The sequence below is a fragment of the Cheilinus undulatus genome, linkage group 6, assembly GCF_018320785.1.
Source record: "Cheilinus undulatus linkage group 6, ASM1832078v1, whole genome shotgun sequence".
NCBI classification, from domain to species: domain Eukaryota; kingdom Metazoa; phylum Chordata; class Actinopteri; order Labriformes; family Labridae; genus Cheilinus; species Cheilinus undulatus.
The window spans coordinates 19,263,679-19,284,438 of NC_054870.1; the positions used below are offsets into that span (position 1 = coordinate 19,263,679).

The following is a 20,760-nucleotide window of genomic DNA, read 5'->3' on the forward strand; positions in this document are numbered from 1 at the left end:
GTTACATCAAGATGAAGAGCATGTGCAGAAAGAATGTGTCAGATCAATCGGGTGAAGGTGTTTACATGGAAGAATTTTCCCTCTGATGGGGTCGTGAAAAGGTGTAGACCACCCCTCTTCAACTGATTAGATTTTTAATCGGATGGCGCTTGATCGGGTTGTTTTCGGTGTTTACATGCAGCATTTTTAATCAGATTGAGGGTTTCACCCGATTAGAAGTGTCCATGTAAACGCAGCTAGTGATAGGCAGTTGGCCTGCTGTTGTGGAATGGTGATAGGAAGGAAGTAAAGGAGAGTCATGAGAGCTTTTCTAATCTTGGACACCCTACAATTTCTCATCAGGTCTCCTCCTATGATGGACTGACATGTGTCCTTTTGACACCTTTGTATGAAGTGCTGCAAAGGATCAGGGATGATGAGTCCTTTATTTTTTTATGGCTCTTTGTCTGCAAATTTCCCTCCAGATTACAAAAAACAGCCATCTGCAGTGACCATCAATTTGTCAATTTGTGACCATGCCATGAAAATAAAGGCATTTTAATGTTTGAAGAGAGTGCATTGGAGTTTTTTCTTGCTTATTCATCAACTCCATGAGCTGACAGTTTTTGATTTTTTTCAGTCTGGTAAAGCCCTTAAATCACAAAATATTTTAGGGTTAGGCTTATTTCCTTTGCTGCCTGCACCATTGCGTGGCTCTATTAATGGTACAAAGACAGTGAATTAAATCCACAACATCAGCATGGGTTGGATGCTTCAGGGAGAGTAGAAGAGTAGATAAAAATACAAGTTGCAGTTATGCAACACTGAACCAAAGAGCTCCGAGGTAAGAACTAAATCAGCCAATGGCATAATTTCAGCACTGCCACAGTAGTTTTAGGGTCGGTTAATACTGAACAATCATAGATCCATGGTTCCTATGACCCAGGGGACAATATCAGTGGAACATAGTTTTCATTTGTTTGTTCAAAATTGGCTTAAAGTTGGCTTATGGTTTCCGCTTCCTGCTTCAGCTCAATCAGCTGTTAAATGTCGTCTCTTCTGTATCTTTCATTCTTACTGTCCATCTATCTAAATCTATCCGCCCCATGTTTTCTTTTTCATTTCTAAATGAAGTGTTGGAAAAAAGGGAAAATAGCTTTAATTAAACACCATTTATGTCTCTGCTCTACACATTTTCAAATGCTAATTGGTGACACTGCACTTCAGCTTCCTCCAATTAGTCCCAGTTCTCGCTCGCTTGATTAGCAATCAGTTCCTCTTGTGCATTTGCTCTAGCTCTTTCCCTAAACAGTGAAGAAGCTACTCAGCCCTAAATGGTTTATAAGACCCCACAAACTTGGCCACTTCATTTCCAAATGATCATTCTTATCAATGTGCATTTCCAAAGTCATATCTGCAGGGATTTTAGTCCAAATATATATGTTATTGCTGTGTGGTTTAACAGGTTTTGAAATACCTTATTTTTTGGCATCTGAAACCTATAAAAGAGCATGAGTTCTGCAGAGGTTACTGCTTCCAAGGCTCCTGTATGCAATATGCTTTGGATTCTGAACGCTGTCAACATGGAACAAAAAGCACAAATAATGAGTGAGGGAAAACAGCACAGACAAAAAAAGCCTTTTGACACCTTTTGAAACTAGTCAGAGCAAAACAAGACTGAAAGTGATGGTATTTTACAAGGCTAGGTAGCAAATTTGACAACCAATACATATGGCTTTATAATTCAAGATCATGAACAGTTTAAGTTGTCATGATTTAGCATTCAGTTTCATTAAAACTGACACATTAACAGATCCAGCACAGTCCACATGAGTAGCAGACCTAAAATAAAATGTGTCTGCAGAGAACAGTCATCGCATCAGACCAGCTCTGTTTTAGATAAATGGTTGGGATAGGCTGGTTCACGGCCAGGTTGGCTGTAAATCTGTCTTCAGGGGAGGAGGGGGCAGTCAATCGGCTAAAAAAGTAATAAATGAGCTAACAGAACAGTTTGAATCTGAGTGTGGAGTAATAGAGCAGCCGGCCTAGATTGTGTCCATCTGTCCATATCCTACAGAACTCATCATCATCATCATGATCTATATAGATCTGTGTGGTACAGATGTTCACATTACAAAGGAAAAAAGTTTACTCAAGAACAACAAGTAAAGGCATCTAGATAACTGTTGTAAATTTTAAGATTATCTAAATGTGTTCTTGATTTTGATGCTCTGCTCTGCTCTGCTCTGGCTGGTTGCAGAGTCAAAAATCCACTATCTCAAAATATTAGAATATCACAAAACATCAGTCCACAAAAAATGATTTGATATACAGAAAATTTGACCTTCTGGAAAATTATACTCATGTATGCACTCACTACTTGGTCAGAGCTTGTATCTATGCAATGTGGCATGGAGCCAATCAGTCTGTTGCACTGCTGGGTTGTTATGAAGCCCAGGTTGCTTTGATAGCAGCCTAAAGCAGCCTCAGCTATATTGTTGAGTCTGGTGTCTCTCATCTTCTTCTTGTCATTTCCCCAGAGATTTTCCATGGGGTTCAGGTCAGATCAGTTGGCTACACAGTAATGTCATGGTCAGCAAACCAGTTCCTGGTAGTTTTGGCTTCACTGTGGGTAGGTGTTAAAGCACAACGGACCAACATCAGCAGATCACATTGTACCTTAAATAATTTCCTACTTTGGAAACTGAAAACACTGGACTTCTAGCACCTTGGAATCTATGCCTCTACAATTGTCCTTCAGACTCTTGGACCATGATTTCAAATGAAAATTACTTTCATCTGGTAAAAAGGACTTTGACCACCGAGCAATGGTGCAGTTCTTTTTCCCTTTTGCTCAGGTGAAAAGCTTATGTCTGTGGTTCAAGATCAGTTTGACACACGGCGCTTACAGCCAATTTCGTGGAGACGTCTGTATGTGGTGGTTCTTGATCCACTGACTCCAGCCTCAATCCCCTAAGTTCTTGAATCTGCTTTGTTTGACAATCCTCTGAAGGCTGAGCTCATCCCTGTTGCTTGTGCTCCTTTTCTTATCACTTTTCCCTTCCAGTCACCTTTCCATGTGTATGCTTTGATACAACCTCTGAGAACAGCCTGCCCTTTCAGCAGTGACCTTTTCTGGCTTACCCTCCTTGTGAAGGGTGTCAATTATTGTCCTCTGGACAAGAGTCAAGTCATGATTCGCATGATTGTGGTTGTGTGTTGTATCAGGCAACCTTTGCAAATAAGACTTTCTGTAATATTCAAATATTTTAAGATAGTGGATTTAAGATTTTTGTGAGCTGTAAGCCGTAATCATCAAGATTGAAACAAAGAAGCTTGGGATGTTTTACTTTGTATGTGATTAATCTAGAATTTCTAAAAGTCATGAAGACAAAGGCATCTAAGGTAGACTCATCAGCTACCTGCATGTGAAACTATGGTATATGCTCTTGTAGAAGACACAAGTTCAAATGTAATTGATCTTATTTGGAGAAAAAACATGGTTTACCTCTCATCTTAGGTAAAGAATAACACTACCCACAATTCAAATGAATGACATTGCTATCTCTGATTGGTGAAGCTCAGTTTTACTTTCAGAACTGTAAAAAACAGGACTGTGCTAGAATGTCAAGCATAAAGTTTTTTGAAAGACAGGAATTTAAGATTCAATTTAGAGCAAAACTCTCTACGTCAAATCAGATTTAGCTGATAAGCTGTAGATTATTAAATAGAAATACATGTTGAACTGGGGCCTTTCAGAAACTGGCTACACACACTCTATAGTGCTCTTCAAACTTGCTGTGATACTATGCCTTGTTAGACAATACTTCTCTAGAGCTGACAGTACGACATATATGCAGGGCCTCCAAACTGAAAAACTGAGTGCTTTATTCGCAGCCCTATGGGGTGGGTCAGGAAAGAGTTTATTAGGGATGTTTGGATATGCAAAGTAGCCATCTGGTTCACAGATAAACTTCAGTTAACTCCAGTTCACAAGCTTCCTGTTTGGAAGAGGCAAAGGTTTAAAAGTAGTTAGAAATAGACACATCCCCGGGCTGAACCCTGTATTAAAGCTTAAATGTCGAAAACATTACAGGAAGAGAGCCTGCAGCTTCTCTCTCAGGACTTGATGCCTTGCTTTGGTCGCTCCCTTCTCTGAGAGTTGATTTGCTGGTCGTGCAGATTGAAAGCTGTTTCCGATGCTGTGCTATCTGAGGCTCATGTTCAACGAATAGCTTATTGATTTTTGTGCTCTGCCTGCAGGAGATCAGATGTTTCACCATGTTCAGTTCAGTTCAGTTCATGTTGTCCTGTAATATGTGTGTGCATGTGTGTTTGTCATATATGCAGTGCTCTTTTGGTTTGTTTTGTTTTGTTTTGTTTTGTTTTTTGCCATTTACCACTATTTAAAAGAAGACAGACACAATATCACACTCATTCTAACCCACACTCCCTTGTTGTTTAGTCGGTTCGATTGCTTGTACCTGTAGCTAAACAGGCTTAAACCTAAACCTATCAAGAGACTCAGCAGAGTGTTAACAAACCTCCCCTCTATTTCTAACCACTTCATCCCCCCTGTAATGCCTCAGTAATAGGGACAATTAGCTACTATGCTCCATTGGTTAGATAGCTAAGCCCAGGCCCTGTGGCCCATTAACAACAGGCTGAGGTAATACAGACTGAATGGGGAATCCTGGGCTTGATTGGATTTGAATCCTAGCCATTGGAGGGTTTATTCAAGGTACATTTGGAGGATGGGAAATCATTGTGTTTGTCTTGGCTGGAATTGTTTTAGGGAATATTCAGAGTACAGTGGGGTCCTGGCAGCACTCTTGTTTTTGCCTGAGCTCATGAAGATGCACACGCTGCTCTGAGTATGTGAAAATCTCAATATCTGTTTAAATAATACAGGAAACCAAATAAAGCCTGATTGCAAAGATCGAGTGCAAGCAAACTGAACTACATTCTGTTCTTACTCCAATTGCCGTTTTTTTCCTCAAAATGTAAACATTTAGGTAACACTCTGGGGCCAGTTATGAATATGATGATGGAGGACTCTGCAATCAAGCTAACATCAACACATTTGTTTTTAATCAGTGTTGGGACGTAATGGCTCTTAATTTGGAAATTCAACTTCATTATTCTATTGCTTTACGCTTAATGTCAATTAAACAAAAATATGTAAGGTAAAAGAATGACTGACTGCATTAGTTAACCCCCCCTTAAGGAGTTGTCCAGAGTTAGTGAAATGGGGATCACCTGAGTGTAGTGAATATGCCTCATGTGATTGTAGCATACAGGCACCCGTGTCTGGGAGGTCCAGTCACTGGTTAGTCGTATCAGTATTCCTTGCTACCATTACACCATGAAGATAAAAGAACACTCCAAGCAACTGAGAGAAAAACATAATTAAGGGAATGGGTACAAAAAAAATTCCAAGGCACTAAACATCCCCTGGAGTTTAGTTCAATCCATCATCAAGGAATGGAAGGAATATGGCACATGTGCAAAACTATCCCCACTGTAAAGCACAGTGGTGGCAGCATCATGTTGTGGGGAGGCTTTTCAAAAGCTGGCGTTGAAGGTTTGCAAAGTTGGAGGGTAAAATGAATGTGGTAAAAAAATATATATATATATATATATGTATATATATATATATATATATATATACATATATATATATATATATGTACGAAAATTCTGCACAGAAATGGTTGACAATAATCTTCTGGAGGGGCCAAGTCAAAACCCAGACCTCAATCCAGTAGAGAATTTATGGCTGAACTTGAAAAGGGACGTTCACACCCGATCCCACTGCAAACTGGCAGAGCTTGAGCAGTTTTGCAGAGAAGAATGGAGTAAAATTACAGTGTCCAGAGACTGACTTGAAGGGGTTGACTTTTGATGCAGTCACTTATTTACGTTTCGTATTTTAATGTAAATGACTTTACTTTAGATGTTTGATAACGCAAAGTCCAGATGACTTTGGGCTTGTCTTCTGAGCTGTCTGCATTTAAGTTAGTGCACTAATTAAACTCTATTAATGCAATTAATCTTGACAGTCCGAGTGTATTCATATATCAAAAGACTGTGACAACAGACTATAGCTAAAACTGTGTTGATTATAAGCACAGTGCTGATATTTGAAGTGGCTCAAAATGAAGAATCTTGGGGTAGTTAGACCACAAATGATACACCTGTTGAACCTTTGTTGCCTGTTGAAAGTAGGATACCTTTTCAAAGGAGCCTTAGAAATGAGACAGTCTTCAATGCGCTGCTGTGACACCTTATGCGCCCATTGAAGGATGCAGCCACTAAATTCAACCCGATACCACTAACAGGCTACCACTGTATGTGCTGTTTTACTTCTACATGGAGACATGAACTGAGCAGAAGTCCATACAGGCATGAGTCAGCTTTGTAAAGTGAACACATCCAGGGCAACTTTGACTCTATTTAATTAAACTTTTCCTATCTTCTTGAAAAATCAGCAATTAGAGGCTTTACACCGGATGATTTTCCTCCAGTCAAGCAATGAGCAACTTGTCTTCATCACCGGAGGGGATTTCCTGTTCATCATGTCTGAGTGCAACTGAGAGGTCGGCCATGGACTGCAGAGGCCACGACTGGAGCCACTTCAGCAGCCTGGCTCTGAAATGTCACGCTCATTACAACACTAATACCCTTTACAACTCTGTCATCCTCGCACAAAAACACAAGAGGAAGACGCTCACGCACACACAAAGATGGATGAAGAGGAGGATTGTTTGTGGCTGCTGTCCTCAGCACTTTCTCAGGGACTTCCTGTTGTTAAGTCTTTTGGGTGCGCTTGTTTTGAGTTCTTGTCAGAAGTTCTGCTTGAGAGAGAAGCTTTGTGTTTGGCCTGATAACTTTGCCCTCTGGACATTGAACTTTAAAGCTGAGTGTGTGTGTTTTTGTGTGCTTCTGCGTGGGCATGAGACCCTGTTCTTTGTTAGAGAGCATCATGTCTCTCGTTGACCTCTTGCTGGCTTTTGCTGTCCTAAAATCCCCAGCTGCCTGTGGTCACTGTTGTTTAATATCTTGCCGCAAATTTCCCAAAAATCTCAGTGTCTTTTTTTGTCTTTGCTGACAAGAAGTAGCGCTTCAGGGCAGTAAATGCGTGTGAAGAGTCTGAGCTACCATTGTATTGTAGCTGTCCAAAATTTTCTTCTTTTTATGCATTTTAAATTGTGTTTTTAGACCAACTATGACAACTTCAACAAGAATGAAGTACATTGTGATTTTAAATAATTTAATCCACAAATACCCCATGTGGTGTTACATAATGTGGAGGAATTGCAGTGGTATTGCATAGTATGTCAAAAATGTACAGAAATGCATGTTCAAAAGGGCAACTACAAAGGACACTATTTGCATAAAACATGCTTTTAACATGCCTACTTTTTCTCTGGGTTCCCAATTATTTTTCTTGTTAACTTTTTTAGGTTTTATTTTTCTCAACTCCCTCCATTAGTTTTAATGCAGCATTAATGGACTGTGCTGTTATTAGTGCCAAAAATGTGTTATTAAATGTAGATTTCCCACTAAATGGAGCTTGAAGCAATGGCTTTTTAACCTTTTTTACTTCTCTATTTTTCCTTTTTACTCCCTTAAAAGGTTGAATATGTCTAAAAGTAAGAACAGTTCTGCAACAAAGTTATTCAAGCATATTTAGAGGGTTTTATTAGGCCGGAGCCCCTGAGGGTGCGAGGACCCTTTCAAAATTATAGGTGTTCTTCTTATTACTTCATGCTCAAAACTGCTGCCATTTTGGAGAACACATCATACTTCAAAACTCACCAAATTTGGCACCTTGTTAGATCCTGGTGAAAAATTTTGTATTCTGGTGGTGCCGTCTACGTCAAAAATGGCCCCATAGGGGCCCTTAGAACTGGAAATCAGGAGCCCCTCCCACAGGTTTCAGCAACATGCATAAAAATTGGTACACATATGTATCATGACAAGACAAACAAAAATCATCTTGGGACCATAGTCAAAAATGCACAGGAAGTGAAATCACAAAGGAAACGTGTCAAATTTTGGCTGTTTTGGGGTCATTTTAGGTGTCACACCAAAGGCACCCAAAGTACTAATCTGATTGACTCAAGAATGTTTTTATTAGAAAAGTTGGACATCTCAGCTCATGCTCTGCCGGAGTTTTCACCTCAGGGTGTTGCAGTCATTAGCTGCCAAACTTAAACGATGATTCTTGGCACCATGCAAAAATGTGTTTCATTATAACTCAGCAGTGCAAACGTCAGTCATTTCGAAACTTGGCATGGTGAGGCCACGTCCATGTTCAATATTTCTCATTTCATCAAAGCACCCCCTGTTGGCAGCGGGATATGACTTTTTTAAAAATTGTTAGTCTTCATTCCTACATGGTTAGCCAAATCTTCCTCGAAGTTGTTGTGGAACAATTCTAACACCTTGGTCATTGTGCAAATCCAGGGCTCAGAGATCTGATGCTAACACTGAGGCCATAGCAATGCCTTGAATGTCATAAGACAGGAAGTAGGCTTTTCTTGACCTAAACTCCATCGTACAATCACTAAATTGCACACACATGACCCTTGTTGCTCACTCTTATGAACCATATGGTTTTGATGAGTGGGCGTGGCCTAATGGCTCCATTATTCCCCCTAAAATATTTCAAAGATTCAGCCCCCAATGCAGGTTTAACAAAAATGCAGGTTTTGAAAATTGGCCGGCATACATACGGTGTAGACCAACAGAATGCCTCTTGGACCAATGCCAAAATCCGAACAGGATGTCCACATTTTCATTTCCTTTGTTTCAAAAATGCTCAGTTTGATGGATTCAGATGGTCTGTATCTGAACTATGACCTCCTAGGGGCTTGATCTGATTGACTCCAGATTTTTTATGCTCATTCTACCATAGCAACCCCTAATGACAGCAGGGAGTCAATCAATTCAGTCATTTCTTCACTTCTCCCACTCTGTTGAGCATGTCAAGCTCATGATGAAGACTCCTAATCATGCCATTTGGCAGGAAGTCACCATAACTCTTAGCTAAAACTTCTGATTTGCTTCAATTTCACATGCATGATCAAGGTCTGCCCCTCTACACATTCAAAGTTTACTCGTATTGTTTTGCTGTTGTACCTCCTACTGGCAACAGGAAGTGACACAGTATGATGTTTTTTTAAATTCCCATCACTGTTGAATCAGTCAAGCTCAGGCTTTGATACAACAGCCTCAAAAGTTGTCCACCACTCTGACAAATCCTATTAAAGGTCACCCTACAGCCAATGGCGACCATTTTGATATCTTGCCACCTGGCATAGGATGCTAACCTCATGTTAAAATGAAACATCTGACTCGTTTCGAATTTCACATGTATGACCAGGGTCTGCCCCACTACACATTTGAATGTTAATTTTACGGTGTTGCTGTAGCACCAGCTACAGCAAAACCATGCTGTAGGAAAAGCATGGTGGAGGCAACATTATGCTGTGGGGATGCTTCTAGGCAGCCAGCTCTGGAATGCTTGTAAAGGTAGAGGGTAAACTGATTGCAGCAATATATAGGAAAATCCCAAAGGACAATCTTATTTAGTCTGAAAGACAACTATATTTTTGTTTAGTTATATCACTTTGATATTAAACAGTTTTAAACAGAAACAGCTAAATTATATTGACCATGATTGATTTATAAAATCAATAAAAGAGTAAAACGTCCAAGGTAGTAAGTATTATAGGCACTATGGTGTTTATAACATGTAAATAAAGTTGAACACCTTGCCATGAGCCAACACATGTAGAACAGGTATCTTTACAGTTTGTTGAGAGCCCATTCCCTGTTGTATGCCAACCCCTGTCTCTCTGCAGCTTCTCCACAGAGACTTCACGCACAGAAGAAAAAATGTTACCTGTTAAGATTGAAATTATTGTGTGGTTTCTGAGGTATCTGTGCAACGCTTCACAGACTAAAACTGAGTAGACAAAAATAGTGTAGACATTCAGTCTTCTTTTTTTTTTTTTCATAATCTTCCTTCAGGCTCTTGGTTGGTTTTCAGCAGACTATTGATCTGAAGCTCCAAGAGTGATGAGACAAAAAATGACCAGGAGTGAATTTGGCAGGGCATCATACTCAAACTTCCTAACAGTTTACTTGGATTAAGTTTTGAAAGAACAAAAGTTTTTGCTTCATGCTTTGACTGGCTGTCTCAATACGAGCTGAGTCATAGCGAATCAAAAGGGGGCCTGTTTGAGTCTGTATTAATTAACCAGAATCATTTAAATAATGGCAGTTAAAGTCTGATTGTCTCTTTTCTGTACTCAGTTAGGAGCACTGTTTTCATAGATTTATCCATTTATTGAAAAATGGATATGAAGTTTTGCTTGGCAATGCAGGCTCTGCTTAAAGATGTTCTTTAGGTTAGCAAAGCAGCATACTTTGATTTTCCAAGGAGCACAGTGCTAAGTCAGTCAAGTCAAGTCAAGTCAAATTTATTTATACAGCACATTTTAGAACAGCACAGGCCGGCCAAAGTGCTTTACAGAGAGAGGCAAGATACAAATAACAATATATACAAGAACAGTAAACACAAACACGAAGAGACATTTATACTGGTAGTGCAGGTTTAACAGAAAAGGGAATTGAGAGAGCGGTCTAATTTGAATCAAAGGCCAAGGAAAAAAGATATGTTTTTAGCTGTGCTTTGAAGGAACATGGCGAGTTGGCAGATTTAATGTGAGGGGGCAGTTGATTCCACAGACGAGGGCCTGCAACTGAAAAGGAACGGTCACCTCTGAGTTTTCTTAAAGTCTGGGGGATGACCAGGAGAGACTGATCAGAGGACCGGAGTGGTCATGTTGGAGCATAGGGGGTTAAAAGGTCAGATGAATAAGAAGGAGCTGAACCATGGAGTGATTTAAAAACAAGTAATGAAATTGTAAAATTGATTCTAAAATGGACAGGGAGCCAGTGGAGGGAAGAGAGCACGGGCGGAGATGTGTTCACGTTTTTTAATAGAAATCTGGCAGCAGCGTTCTTGACATAGTGTAAACGTTGTAGAGATGATTGGCTGACTCCCATGTAAAGTGAGTTGCAGTTATCTAATTGTGATGATATAAAAGCATGAATTACTTTCTCAGTGTCATTAAAACTTAAAAATGGCTTTACTTTGGCCAGGTTCTTGAAGGAAACAGCCTCTCACCACCGAGTTTATTTGTTTTTTGAAGGTAAAATAAGAATCAAAAAATCACACCCAGGTTTCTAGCAGAGGGTTTTACACAGGCTAACATAGGGCCAAGGTGATTTTGAATTTGGGTGGTGAGGGCAGGGGGGCCAAAGAGAAGTAGTTCTGTTTTTTGTTGATTAAGTTTAAAAAAAATGTTGAGCCATCCAATCATTGATTTCCTGGAAAACAGTTGAGTAGTGGTTGCAGGGACTGAGGGCTGTGAGGTTTCAGGGGGAGATGTATTTGTGTATCATTGGCAAAACAGTGGAATGAGATGTTATGTTTCCTGAAAATGCTACCCAGGGACAACATGTAAAGGGAAAATAAAAGAGGAGCTAAAACTGAGCCCTGAGGGATGCCACAAGTAAGGGGGGCCGTGGAGGAAGAGTTGTTTTTCCAGGTCACATTAAAACTTATGTTGTTCAGGTAAGATTAAAAAAAGTTAAGAGCCATCTCCTGTATCCCAACCAAGCCTTCAAGTCTATCAATTAGCAGCTTGTGATCGACCGTGTCGAAATCAGTAAAAATACTTGGCGGAGACAATATGGCTGAGTTTGAGTTCAGACAGAAGTTGTCCAAGAAACATGCCTGAACTTGAGTACTGTACATATTTTTTTTGTGTTTATTCCACATCACTTATTCCATCTTCTGTTGTAACCAATATTACGCTTTTAAGCAGTTGCTCTGACACTTTTATAAACTCTGCAAGCAGCAGTTCACATTAGCCTTCACTATGAATGTACATTCCTGGGATAACTGAATGGCACAGCCTAAGAAACTTGTATGTTTTCTTAGTAAATATCTTACTGCAGCTGTTGTTTACACTTTGCTAAAGGTTTTTTCATGAGCTAAGAAGCTCTTTACCATCACTCCACAACTAGTCAAAGAAACTATCTGCTGCAGTCTCCGCTCAAAACTAGACAACTTTACGTCAATTTCAGTCTTGTTTTTCCACTTCATTTAACTATTAAGTAATATAAACACAATAACCTGTTAATAACATAAAAGAATTAACCCCTGTTCTACTGACTGGTTCATCAGTGCTGGCCATAACTTGGATTTTGTCATGCTATTTTTGCACCTCCTGCATTATTTGTTAGTAGATTAGTTTATGAAAATGCCATTTAACTTTTGTTATGGTATTGTTTAACCATTAATTTTCAAAAAACAAACTTGTTGGAATCCATTGGTCCATGAAACCAGCTGTATGCAGCTTAAAATACTTCTTATTGACTGACTTCATGGTTGCCTGCAACTCTTAACTTCCTCATCAGATACCTGATAACAGATTTCTTTAAACTCTAGAATAAAAAACAATAATTGACACAGTTGCTGGCAACCTGTAGAAAAGCAAAGTGAGGAAGGGAGGATGTAAGTTGGAGTTAGTTTTGTTTAGAGTGATTGAATGTCATTCTTTTACTAATCTTTTTCAAGATTACATCATTCTTTTATCACTGTCTGTTCTTAACCTGAGGGGGGGATTATACTACTGTTTTGAAGTGAAAGTACAGTCACTCTAATTAAATCTACTCAAGTGCAAGCACAAGTACTGGTCTACAAGTAAGGTTTTACAGTATAATATGATCTTTCCTTATTGGCAAGAACAAAAGAACAGATCTCCAGCCAGGTTGTTCAGGTAAAGCCACATCTCTATAATATAGTCAAATACATAGAAAAATTAACAGTGTTAATTGAAATCAAATAGTTATATCAACGCTTTAAAAGTGTCTCTGTTGGTCCCATAAAACTTGTTTTTAAAAAGAAGAGCATTAAGCAACTTAAAAAGAAAAAGGCCACGATGCATCACCAGGCAAATTGGCTGTTTTATCTTATTGATGATATGGATATCAGCAAAGAAATCCTTGGCATAGAACTGTTTAAAATAGAACCACAAGTGCAGGAGTTGATTAATGAATTTGTAGACAGATCTCTATACTGATCCATCATCTACTGATCTGCTACACATGTCTACATTTGTGGACAAATGAATAATTAAATAGACATCAACATTTAGGTCAAACAGGGAAAGCCTTGAAAAGTCAAACAAGTAGGCAAGAATTTTAAGAATGTCAACAAAAGATTTTATTGAAAAAAACAAAGGAAAGGAATGAAAATAAAACAGGCTGATACCTTGAGTCATTTAAAGTTTTTAAGTATAAAAGGTTAAAAACTTAAAAATTGCAAATGTCTTCACGATAATAAATAATGAATGATAATATGGCAAAATAATGTAATAAATGACATTATATATATATATATATATATATATATATATATATATATATATATATATATATATGAGACGACATTACACCAGTGAAAATGAAAAAGATAAGACAAAAAAATATTTAAGAGATATTAAAACATGTAAGTAAATTAGTAAGTAAAATGATATGAGGACCAGGGCATCAAAAGCATGAGATAAAAGCTCAGCATTAATTAGTGCAGGACACAATAGTCATGCACCCTGCTGTGCTCAGCTGACAGCAAGCTGATCCCAATTATTGCAGCCCAGCTCCCACAGCCAATCACACATCTTTCTCGCAACACATCTGTCCATTTTAATATTTAGGTACTTCTCACGAATCCCTGCTTGCACTAATGCTGATGCACCACGCTGTTGCTGGCAAAGCTTAACCTCCTCCACCCCAGCCTCCTCCTTCATAGCATAAAGCTTGTTGCACCCACATATTGAGATTCATGATGCTACGGTTTAATTGCTTTTAAACACATTTTATTGTATTTAATTTGCATTGTCATTAATGTATTTATCCATATGGGGGTTTCTATCTATTCCCTCCATGGAAAGTCAAAGCATGCAGCTTGATTAACCCGGGGAGCATCTTCTGAGCAGAGCCTTCTCTGCCAAGTAAAACTGTGTATTCGTTTAGCTGCAAAATGGTAAAAAGTATGACTGAAATTGTGATACCTGGCATATAGGTTAAGAATGGGCACTAATATTTTGGGTTCAATTTTGAAGTGTTTTTGCTCTGAGAACTGAAACTAAATACTGTATATGATATTTCTGTAAAAGCAAAAGTAACACATTCCTATAGTGAGGGTAAGATTAGATCTGTGTGGCTCTATTTATGAAGTTTAGACATTTTCTGATTGTTGTTCTCGTCTTCCTGTTGGCTAAATTTTTAACACGTGACCACTAAAGTATTCACTCAGTATTTATTAATGTCCTTACCTCTGTGTCACTCTCTCCCCTGCAGCTGTTTCCTGTCTCTGTTACTGGTGGCTGCTGTGGTTTGGAAAATCAAACAGACCTGCTGGGCCTCACGGCGCAGAGAGGTAGGACACATCATTGTGTGTTGTTGTTTCTTATGTGGTGACAGTATGTCATTAAAAGTGTTTACAAAACAAACAGATTCTTCTACAACACAAGCACAGCATTGACGAGCTGTGTTTGCGCTTCAGTCAGTTACACACGAGCTTTTAATGCAGCTATCACATCCAAAGTAAACATACACAGACACCTCCCCCACCCTTAGTTGTGGAGGGTGGGTTCATGTCACCCATCCTGAAAGGGAAAAAAAAAAAAGTCCCTCTCTGCTTAACGAGCATCGCTGTGACGATAAACAAGGCCATCCCCCTTAATTAGTGCTCCTCATGAACCAATTAACTCAGACGAAGTGATGCTAAACGAAGTGGAATGGAGTGATATATCACTTAAAGCCTCAACAGCTGCAGCATCATCTCACATCTCCTCCCGATTCCTCCCGCACCAACACTACTTACACAAAAATCAATCCTTAAGCTCCACTGTTTTTGTTCTGTGTTTTTTTTCTCACTTGTTTAATGTTTTTATCTGTTTTTTTACAGTGTTTTGTGTTTGAGTCATCAGGGAGGAATCAGTGTTGCTTATGAGCAGCAGTGATAATAGTCTGTTTTTATCGGTGTAATCCAAATAAGCCATAGGGATCTATTGTGTTTAAATACACTTGTGGTCCCCATCCTGCCATTGTTGCATTGCTGTTATGCAGAAAAATGCAGCTGCTTTCTTGTGCAAATGTTGCTGTGGAACCAGTGGCATTTTGATAGATTAACAGTCCTTCAAGAAGAAACAACTTCAAATAGGAAGCATTTATAATCTGGGTATGAACTAAGTTCACTGTTGGAGATAGAAGTCTGTGATGGTTTCACTTGTCTTTGGTGGCTTCCGTGTTAAAATACAAAACCAAACAAAACAAAACATAAAAAACTGAAAGATGAGTCTAGATTTTCATTTGTAATTCAATTATCTGAATTAGATCCAGACATAAGGATCAATTTACACTGGCTTTAATCTGGATTGTATGCTCCATTTGGAAATCTATACGGTTGTTATCAAAGGTTTTTATTAACACCAAAAAAAAAAAGTTACTTTCATGAACTATAATAAATAAAATACAAGTTCTTGATTAAAAACAAATATGAAAAATAATACTGAAGTAAAGCTTCTACTTTCCTCTTTAAATCATGGGAAAATAGAAGCTGACATTATCTATGTAAATGCGTACCAACTAAATTAGTACAAACACTCTATGTACTGCTTAAGTAATCATTTTCAAATAATTTAGAATAAAGTATGTGCAAAATATAAAACTTTGGCACACACCTCACTTCTATTACGTCACTCCCTCCAGTGGTCGGCAGAAGTAGTGATGTTAAACAGGTGTTTACATGAGGCTACAATGCTTGGTTGAGAATTACATTGGATGTGTATTTTGGAGCAATTAAAGTTACACAAAGTGACAAAGTAGCATCACATATGAAGATGGGACTAGAAGAGACATTTCTCTGTACACAGGCAGTGATAAGAAAGCTTGAAAATACGTTGTATCTGCAACCTTTCTACCGTTGCTCGATTATGGTGATGTTCTGCTTCAGCTAAATATCTAAAGTCTTTGAATACTGTCTACCACTGTGCTCTGAGGTTTGTCACTGGTTGTAGTCGCCTCACGCGTCACTGTGAACTCTATGCCAAAACTGGTTGGCCTTTCTTGAGCATTCACAGGTACACTCACTGGATGACTCTAATTTACAAGGCTCTTCTTGGCTTAGCTCCTTCTTAATTATCTACTCTTCTTCGAAGAACTGAAAGTCACTATGCCTTGCACTCTAGCAACATTGTTCATCTGATTGTTCCTCATGTCAGGACTGAATTGGGGAAACAAGCGTTCAGTTTTGTTTCCACCTCTGCATGGAATACTCTCCAAAATGACTTGAAATTGTCTGAATTCATTTCCCTTGGAGCGTTTCGTTCTGTCTTAAATGACAGACATCGTGAGACCACAGAACAGTGCCTGTGTTTATAAATTTGTTTCTGTGAGTCATTTTCCAGCACTTTATCTGCAAATACCTAGGCACTTTCAAAAATACTTTTTGTTTTATCTTATTGTTGTAATCTAAGAAATGTATTTTTTATTGTGTCGTGTGTTGCTGACCTCTTGGTCAGGTCGCCCTTGTAAAAGAGATCTTGATCTCAATGGGTTTTATCTGGTTAAATAAAGGTTAAATAATAAAAATATGATTAAAAGCCTTAATGATTACATAACTGTTCACATGTATACCTCCGAGTTTAGTGTTTAGTTAAAATGTCAAAATATGCTTGTGAAACCTGAGAACAACTAACAGACATGCTTTGATAGCCATATAGATGACTACTAGCCTGCATTTAATAGCAATTAAACACAAAAGAAAAATTATGTCTGCACTACAGTGAAGGTCAGCTTTTGTAGCCTGACACTGAATGTTGATACATTACCAACGTAAACTGTGTTATATATAAAATGTACAGCTAAATAATCCTGATGGAAGATCAAGCATTTATAAAGAGAAGCTGTAGGAGGAAGAGCAGAAGCGCTGTGCTAAGAAAGCAAACATTTTTTTTCTCTACAAATTACAGACATGGTTGATTCACGTGAGATTAAAAGCCCAGATTTCCTGCGTGATTATTACAAATTACCAGAGGCCTCTAGGTAATACTAATCCCATGCAAATAGAGTTTAAGACTGAAATTAGGAATGGCTGTCAGAATTAACACTCTAATTTTGGCTTTATTTTAAATGACACCTATGTTATTTATACATTTTATATGAATGGGCATTGTAAAAATAGCCCCCTGACCCCCACTTTGGGGACTGCTGGTTTGGGGCATGCCATCAAAACCTTGTATTTCCATACTGGGCCTAAATTGTTGAAAAATATTTCAATACACTGTAGACAAGTGGTTCTCAACTGGTGGGGTGGGACCCAAAATTGGGTTGAAAAGTTGATTTCAGTGGGCCGCGAATGTGTGTCTGAAATAAAGAAATCTCAGGCCAAAGTCAAGATTTCAACTTACTTATCTCTTTTTCCTAAAATAAAGAGGTAATTCCTCAAGAAACTGTCAAAACTGGATGGATATGGATGCAACATTGTCCTCCCATGGCTTAAAACCATGAGCTTTTTTCACACATTTACTTTTCCCTCTCTTTTGTTCACTCATATGTTTTCTTCTATATACGGCTAAGACTGCACATCTTCAATAAAAGATTTCAGTTGTTGAAAATGTTTCAAAAATTTGAGTTGCATATCTATTTAAGCATTTAGTGGTGGGTCCTGAAGACTGAAACAGTTGAGAACCACCGCTGTAGACAGAAACATAAAAACTGAAATAATACAGTAGCTCTCATGGAAAGCCAAATTCATTTGATTTGACTAAACTTTGTTAGCACTATCCTTTAACTTCTTCACAGGTTTAATTCATGTATTATTATTTGTGCTCTGGGTTGCTTGATACCTGCACCATGGAGTGTGTGGAGCCACCTGTGACCTAGCCAGCAGCTGTTTGTTCAGCTTTGTTTCCACAGTGTGAGGATCAGTGTAGCGGCTGCTGGCAGGCCGGCCGACACTCAGCTACATTATTTATGAGAGCCGGTCTCATATCACAGCAGAACCGCAATGCTGCATTTACTGCGCTGTTGGTTTATTTACCCAGACATCCCGCTATTTCTCCTGCTCTCTGCCAGTCTCTGCCTCCTCAGGGCTTGCTTTTCTATTTTATTTCACCATCTCTTCCTTTTGATAACAGAGAATCTAATAAATGGAACGCTCTGCCTCTGAGGGAGAAATCATCTCTGTAGGAACGCTGCCGATTAAACTTCACTCTCTTCCCATCATCATCCACAGTTAATGTGCTATTTGAAATGAAATCAGCCACTTTTTTCATCACAATTAATTGATCCAGAATGGCACAAAAGAAGCTAATGGAGTGCCCTCAGAGTGCGTTCTTTTACTGCAGGGCAGCTCAAGCAGGGACTGAATAAAGACAAACATGGGGAAAAGCATTTGATAGATTTTCCTGAGTAACAAACTCAGCCAGACATGGAGACAGACCATGACATTTCAGAAATTGTACTAAGTTCATTTTTTTTCACTACGCAGTTGTTACATTACAGGAATCTCTTTTTGGATTTGTCCTTTAGCTAGCTATAAAATGTCATCACTGATTAAAACTGCTCTTATCAAGTGAGCCACAAAACAAACTATGCCAGCACGTAAAGAGGCTTTTACTGGAACAGGAGCTCTGCCTGATGCAGGAAAAGAGCAGAAAAATGTTCAAAATGTCAGGATTTTCTATTAACAGAGTCGTCAATAATTCTGTCTTTAAGTGATGTTTGCATTCAGACAACCTCAGCAAAAGAAGGGAAAAGAGAGGCTGGGAATTTTGTTTCTAATACTCAGACTAGAAAATGGTTGAAGATATGAAAGAATATCTGCCAGTCATTAATCTTAATTTGTATGGTGCCAATTCATTACCTCCGCCAAGGAGGTTATGTGATCGGCAGGGTTTGTTAGTTTGTTAGCAACATAACTCAAAAAGTTATGGATGGATTTTGATGAAATTTTCAGGGAATGTCAGAAATGGCATAAGGAAGAACTGATTAGATTTTGGGAGTGATCCGGATCACCGTCTGGATCCAGGAATTTTTTAAGGAGTCATTACTATTAGGAGATAGGGTTAATGGCGGAGGTCTGCACTCTTTGAGTGCTTTTCTAGTTACCTCCGCCAAGGAGGTTATGTGATCTAGTGGGTTTGTTTGTTTGTTTGTTTATTTGTTCGTTTATTTGTTTGTTTGTTTGTTTGTTAGTTAGTTTGTATGTTTGTTTGTTAGCAACAGAACTCAAAAAATCATGGACGAATTTTGATGAAATTTTCAGGAAATGTCAGAAATGGCATGAGGAAGAACTGATTAGATTTTGGGAGTGCTCTGGATCACTGTCTGGATCCAGGAATTTTTAAAAGGATTCTGTACTATTAGGAGATAGGGCTAATGGCAGAGGTCTGCGCTGTTACTACTTTACACCAGGAGATGGCGGACATGAGTAACTTATCCAAAGTTTTGGAGTTTATAGAGTTTGAAAGGCGCACACCCGGTCGAGACGAGTCGGAGCGTTACAGAGAGAAAGGCAGCGAATTTAGCGAGAATACTGACAACGCTGGGAGGAATACAGGAATATTCACCCTCTGCCATGACTTAGTCGTCTGGTGAGACCATGGGTGCTTCTGCCATGACAGTCCACATGTAGTAAAGCCAATGCTTTGCCTCATCGTGTCTCCACCCCACCGGGGAGGGAGTAATCAGTGAATTAGATTTTGGGAGTCATCCAGATCACCGTCTGAATCCATCAATGTTTTTAAAGGATTCTTCACTATTGTGAGATAGGGCTGATGGCAGAGGTCTGCGCTCTCTGAGCGCTTTTCTAGTTACCAATGTTATCTCAAGATACTTTACAAAGAGAGCAGATCTAGAGCATAGCCTTTTATATCACTTGTTAATACCCAACATTAATCCACTATGAGCAAAGCAGAAAGCAACATTTAGCAAGGCAAAACTTCCTTAAACAGGTCAGATAAAGGCCACCAAGATGCCTATGACTACTCTGAAGGAGTTACAAGCTCAAGCACCTGAGATGAGAGAGACTCTACATGCAACAACTGTTGCCTTGGTTCTTCACCAGGAAAAGCTTTACAGGAGAGTGGAAAAGAGGAAACCACTGTTGAAGAAAACTCGCATGAGGAAGACTCCTTGGTCAAGTAGGAGAAAGTTCTATGGTCTGATGAGACCAAAACGGTGCTTTTTGGCACACACGAAGACTGCACATCACCACAAACACAACATCCCCACTGTGAAGCAGTGGTGGCAGCATCATGCTGTGGGGATGCTTCTCAGCAGCCGGCTCTGGAAGTCTTGAAAAGGTAGAGGGTACAATGAATGTGGCAAAATATAGAAAAATCCTTGAGGACAAACTTATTCTGTCAGCAAGAGAACTACGTTTTGGGAGAAGATTTATTTTTACAGCAAGACAATGAGCCGAAGCATCCAGTGAAAGCTACACAGAAATGGGTTAAAGACAACAAGGTGAATGTTCTGGAGTGGCAGAGTCAAAGCTCAGACTTCAATCCAATAGAGAATTTGTGGCTGAACCTGTGCAAGCCTGTTTGAGACCTATCCACACAGACTCAGTGCTGTGATTGCAACCAAAGTTGCATGTATTAAATTCTGACTTGGAGAGGGTAAATA

The 20,760-nt window shown here is 39.0% G+C and overlaps 1 protein-coding gene across 6 annotated transcripts in view; it reads left to right on the forward strand.

Annotated features, from left to right (window-relative positions):
* The window catches only part of atrnl1a (attractin-like 1a), a 450,037-nt gene that overhangs the window by 264,388 nt on the left and 164,889 nt on the right, over window positions 1-20,760 (forward strand). For all 6 annotated transcript variants that reach the window (XM_041790223.1, XM_041790225.1, XM_041790224.1 and 3 more), the window contains one exon: window positions 14,425-14,503. In XM_041790223.1, coding sequence (XP_041646157.1) covers window positions 14,425-14,503 — 79 coding nt within the window. The remainder of the gene's footprint in view (window positions 1-14,424; window positions 14,504-20,760) is intronic.